Raw genomic sequence first — 6,097 nt, 5'->3', positions numbered from 1 at the left:
GATATTAACTCCTTATCAGATATATTGTTGGTGAATATCTTCTCCCAGTCAGTAGGATGTCTTTTTGTTTTGTTGATCGTTTCCTTTACTGTGCAAAAACTTTTTAGTTTGATGTAGTCCTATTTATTTATTTATTTATTTGCCTGCCCAAGGAGCTATATCAGGAAAATATTACTATTAGCAATGTCAGAGAGTTTACTGCCTATGTTTTCTTCTAGGAGTTTTATGATTTCAGGCCTTACATTATTTCTTTAGTCCATTTTGAGTTTATTCTTTTATATGGTGTAAGGAGGTGGTTTCTTTTTTTTGCATGTATCTCTCCAATTTTTCCAACACCATTTATTGAATAGAATGTCTTTACTCCACTGTATATTATTTTTAATATGTTTTTATTGATACCTTTAGAGAGGAAGGGAGAGGGAGAGAGAAACATGGATGTGAGAGAAAAACATCGATCAGCTACCTCCTGCATGTCCCCTATTGGGGATTGAGCTTCCAACCTGGGCATGTAACCTGACTGAGAGTTGAACCAGTGACCTCTTGGTGTATGGAACGACACTCAACCAACTGAGCCACATCAGCCACGGCTTCTTGCCTTCTTGAGACAAATTAGTTATTCATTCAACAAACACTTTTTGAGCACCTATTTAATAAAACTCCTGTAATGACTATTAATTAGAATTAAGACAATTGGTGATTGGTTCCTATCCTCCATCCAACCCCCATTCTCAAATGGAGCAGTCTAAATGCCTTATTGGGGGGGGGGGGGGTGATGGGGGGAAGAGAGGAAATGTGAAAGGCAGGATGGGAAGAAATTAGGGAAAGAGTAACAAATGTGCCTTTGGGAGCAGAGATGGAAACCCAGCATCCTCCATTTCTCCTGGACTCATCTACTTGAATTGGGTCAACAAAGGGGTGCTACTAACCAGGAATTTCTAGAATCATGCTCTTGCCTGGAAATTCTAACAACCAGAAGTGTTCCTACCAATAATTAAGCTAGATTAATTAGTTCATTGATTATACTCAGTGTCATCATTATTGTGGTGGCTATTTCAGTTGTTAAGTTAAAGTTTGCTACATTAAGTCCATTCTTAAACTAAGCTAATTAACTTCTAAGCAACTATAAACACACACTTTATTTCGCTGTGCTAGTGGGGGTGAGGGGAGACCAGTTTACAGAGTTATGAAAACCATTAAACTTAAAATGAACATAAGGGAGAAAAAAGATCCCTTTGGTACCATAGCTTTTTTTATTTCTAAGAATAGAAGTAATGGGAATATGCGAAATCATACCATTGGAAGTTTAACATTTTATAAGGCAGCTGGAAAAGACTCGGAGAAGGCTGTCCAAGGTTGCTTGCTTAGGGACAGAATGAGATGAAGGAGGATTGGAGACTAAACATCCCCAGATACAAATCTTCTCAATGTTCTTACCTTGCCCTCTCTGCACAGGTCTTCTACTGCCTCGTCTTCCAATCTACTTTAGCAGGCAGCCAGAGGCAGCCAGCTGGTCTGGTTATAAAGGGATCTCCCATCCCCAGAAATAGTTACAATAGGGGTTTCAAAAATGCAACTTACACGCAAAAATGTACACCACAAAACATGAAAGGAACTGGGTTATGCATAAACCATGAGACATATCAGCTAGGGCCTCCTTCCTTAAAAGGATGGATCTAAGGACACAGGGAGACATGAAGGGAGTGGAGTGAGCATGAGTGACCCCCAGAGCTTCCCATTTCCAAGACCAAGGAAGAAGGGCCAGGGAAGAACTTTGGTATCTCTCTGAACAGAAATAACTCCAGCTTGGCAATGAGCTCTGCGTCCCTTTTTTTGTAATCCTCTGGGTCTTGGCCCCTTTTATCTCTGTTGTATTTGCCAGTATGTGTCTCAGTTTCTTTTATCCATGCCCTCTCCTGACTGATCATATTTTATCTCTCACATGGATGGGTAGGTGAAAGTACAGGACCTTCCACCCCCATCTCGAAGCAGACATCTTATTTCCTACCTTTCGTTCCCACCCAATAAAACGTGCTGAACTTAAAATGATGCAAGATCCACTCCCACTAATCCCAGTTTGAAGCTCAGTTGTAGACTCGTTCCTCCTCTCCCCTCCTTGTTTCTTTATCAAGAGAAAAAAACTAATGTTACCAGAACCTTGGACTCCAGCTGTTATCTCTATCCCTGCATTCTCCAAAGAACCAGTACCACATAATGGAAAAAACACAAGCTCTCAAGTTCAGGGGCCTGGATATAAATCCCGATTCTGTAACTTCTTAGCACTGTGACCGTGGACAAGTAAATTAATATATTTAACTTCTATTCCCCTTTAAAATGGGAATAAAAGTGCTACTTTCTAGGACTTACATGATGAGCAAGTGAGATGATGTATGTAAAGGTGTAAATCACATAATGTGTATTTAGTAAGTGCTAACTTTACTTGAAAAAAACACCCCTCAATGTTAGGTGTATAACGTTTCGTTTCTCATAACATTGATGCTCACACCCACACGTGTTTAACTCTTAGGATATAATTGGTTAATGAGAACTACATTGTGTCGGTCCCGGATAGCATGAGTGACAGACAGTAGCAGACCTTTCTGCTTAGCGTTTTGATCAAGACGTTGCCGTGCTTTCTTATGTTTTATCAGATTTCCAACCAAAATGGATGATGGATTAATGGAGCTAAACCAACATCTCTGCTCCAGTAACTGACAGAACCATTTCTCGGCCTATTTCCACTCATTCATCATGTAGAGTTTAAAGAAGGATGTTGGCCTCCTTTAGGGAGAAAGTTCCGGCAGAAACAGTGGCCTGGGCTTTAAGCAGAAGCAATCTGTGCCCATCCAGAGACTAACCATGAATCCAGACAAAGTACTGAGTAGGGGATTACTTCATCTTTTAGTTAGCACTACACAGTTTTCAAAGGTCTCTCATATTTTAACCCTTTGGGAAAGCCAACTCTTTATTAGACACATATTTAGCACTCTATCTGTCTTGACCAGGAATTGACACTCCTGGTTCATAGGTTGACGCTCAATCACTGAGCCATGCTGGCTGGGCTGAATGTAAATGGCTCCAATCAAAAGATATAGGGCAGCTGAATGGATAAGAAAACAAGACCCATGTATATGCTGTCTTCAAGAGACCCACCTCAAAATGAAAGACACACACAGAATAAACGTAAAGGGATGGAAAAAAAGATATTTCATGCAAATGGAAAGGAAGAAAAACCTGGGGTAGCCATATTTATATCTGACTTTAAAACCAAGGCTATAGTAAGAGACAAAGGACACTACGTAATGAAAAAGGGATCAATCGGAAAAAAAAGGATATAACCCTTGTAAACATTTATGCACCCAACATAAGAGCATGAAAAATATAAAGCAAATCTTGATGGGTATAAAAGGATAGATTGACAGTAATGCAGTTAGAGTAGGGAACGGTAACGCCCCATGGACATCAATGGATAGGTCATCCAGACAGAAAATTAACACAGATATGGTGGCCTTAAATCACACATTAGATCAGATGGATTTAATTGGTATCTTCGGAGCACTTCACCCCAGTGCGGCAGAGTATACATTCATTACAAGGGCACATGGAATATTTTCTAGGATAGACCACATTTTAGGACATAAAACAGGCCCCAATAAATTTAAGAAGGTTGAAGTTATATCAAGGATCTTCCCTGAACATAGCACCATGAAACTTGAAATCAATCACAAGAAGAAAACTGAAAAACACATGAAGACATGGGTGCTAAATAACATGTTACTAAACAATGAATGGGTTAACAATGAGATAAAGGAAGAAATAAAAAAAATGCCTTGAAAGAAATGAAAATGAGAACACAACAACCCAAAATCCATGGAACACTTCTCCAAAGAGGACATATAGATGGCCAGTAGACATATGGAAAGATGATCAATGTCACTAATCATCAGATTAAATTAAAAACCCAATGAGATATCACCTCACACCTGTCCGAATGGCTATCATCAAAAAATATACAAACAAGTTTTGGCGAGGATGTGGAGAAAGGGAACCCTTGTACACTGTTGGTAGGAATGCAGATTGGTGCAACCTCAGTGGAAAGCAATATGGAGCTACTTCAAAAAATTTCAAATGAAGCTGCTTATGACCCAGTGATTCCACTTCTGAAAATTTATTTGAAGAAACCCGGAACACTAATTCAAAAGAAGATATGTACCCCTATGTTTATGGTAACATCATTTATAATAGCTAAGATCTGGAAGCAGCCCAAGTGCCCATCAGCAGACGAGTGGATAAAAAACTGTGGTACAGAATCTCTCAAAGCAGAGGCGAATGCGCCAGACGCCAATGGCAAACGTTCCTCCTCAGGTGAAAACCTGAAATTTCCGCTGCCCCTGGACCTGTTTCCAACCTTCTGAAAAATGGCGAGGCAGCTGCTTCTGCAAAGTGGTATGATCGAAGGGACTGTGTCTTCGTTGAATTTTGTGTTGAAGACAGTAAAGATGTTAACATAAATTTTGAAAAATCCAAACTTACATTCAGTTGTCTTGGAGGAAGTGATCATTTTAAATATTTAAATGAAATTGATCTTTTTCGCTGTATTGATCCAAATGGTTCCAAGCATTAAAGAACGGACAGATCAATTTTATGTTGTTTACAGAAAGGAGAATCTGGCCAGTCATGGCCAAGATTAACAAAAGAAAGGGCAAATCTTAATTGGCTTAGTGTGGACTTCAGTAATTGGAAAGACTGGGAAGATGATTCAGATGAAGACATGTCTAATTTTGATCGTTTCTCTGAGATGATGAACAACATGGGTGGTGATGAGGATGTAGATTTACCAGAAGTAGATGGAACAGAGGATGATTCACAAGACAGTGATGATGAAAAAATGCCAGATCTGGAATAAGAAATGTTGTCGTCCCTGGATTTTGAGAAAGAAAAATAACTCCTCTGCAAGATTTCATAATTGAGAGAAGGAATCCCTGAGTTGGAAGCTCTAGAGGCAGATGCTGCATTTGCCTCCTTTAACCCATATTTCATCCTGTTTATTTTCTTTAAAGGCTTCACTGCGGGTGATCTGTACCATTGTATGGAGCGATTTCAAGTCAGCTAAGGCAATAACCTTATACATGAACATTCCCCAGACTTCCATGACTCTGTTGAGGTCCTAGGCAATTGACACAGCAGTTGTGATAAATAAAAACATTTCACCTAAGTCTCCTTTACTTCATAACGTAGATACTGACATGAAAGGAAGCTCTTGGATTATGGAAAGACTAGAGGCCCGATGCACAAAATTCATGCAAGGGCTTCGGCCCTCGCAGCCCCGGCTTCGTCCTAAAGGTCGTCAGGAAGGACATCCGGAAGGTCGTTCAGCTGTCCGGTCTAATTAGCATATTACGCTTTTATTATTATAGATAACTAAGTTTTAGATTTTAGAACACGGACTCAACCTGGCTGAAACACATTGATTGATACCTTAAACTGGTAACCTGTTGTTCCTCTGGCATATTCTTCAGGATTGTTCCACTAAAGTTTTATTTTTCAAAAAATGTACTTCACATTATTGTACATAAGTGATCACTTGTCAGTGTTCCAAATGCGTCTTAGCTAAAACTAGTGAATGCCCTAACTTAGATGGCTTTTGAAGCCTGTACCTTTGGCATTGTTTGACCCTTAAACTTTTATATCTCTTAGCATGGAGAACAAAGAAAGGCTGTACATTGTTGCTTGAGAGTCTGTACATTTAGACCAAATTTGTATTTGCACTGTCCGGATGGCAAATGAGCAAAAAAATGTTATTAGTACACTATTGGATTTATTTATTTATTTATTTATTTATTTATTTATTTATTTGATCCAGCTTGTACCAGGGCTGAAAACCTCAATTTATATTCATGACAGTGGGGATTTTTTTTAATGTCTACATTCTTTCTAATAAACTGTTGGAGGACAAAAAAAAAAAAAAAACACCCTGTAGTACATTTACACAGCGGAATACTATGTAGCTATAAAAAAAGAAGGAACTCTTACCCTTTGAGACAGCATGAAGGGACCTGGAGAGTATTGTGCTAAGCAAAATAATACTTTCAGAGAAAGA

General features: G+C 39.0%; 1 protein-coding gene across 1 annotated transcript; it reads left to right on the top strand.

The window, feature by feature from the left end:
• Positions 1 to 2,856: 2,856 nt before the first annotated feature.
• Positions 2,857 to 4,953, top strand: LOC308534669 (prostaglandin E synthase 3-like; the record flags this gene model as incomplete). The annotated part of the gene is made up of 3 exons (XM_081113238.1): positions 2,857 to 2,871; positions 4,424 to 4,607; positions 4,695 to 4,953. 3 exons carry the CDS (start codon positions 2,857 to 2,859, stop codon positions 4,901 to 4,903), a joined length of 408 nt encoding a protein of 135 aa, XP_080969364.1. The 3' UTR covers positions 4,904 to 4,953.
• Positions 4,954 to 6,097: the final 1,144 nt, after the last annotated feature.

Source organism: Myotis nattereri (genome assembly GCF_964212035.1).
Source record: "Myotis nattereri genome assembly, chromosome: 18".
NCBI lineage: Eukaryota > Metazoa > Chordata > Mammalia > Chiroptera > Vespertilionidae > Myotis > Myotis nattereri.
Note: the sequence above shows the minus strand (reverse complement) of the source record. Positions and strands in the feature narration are given on the sequence as shown.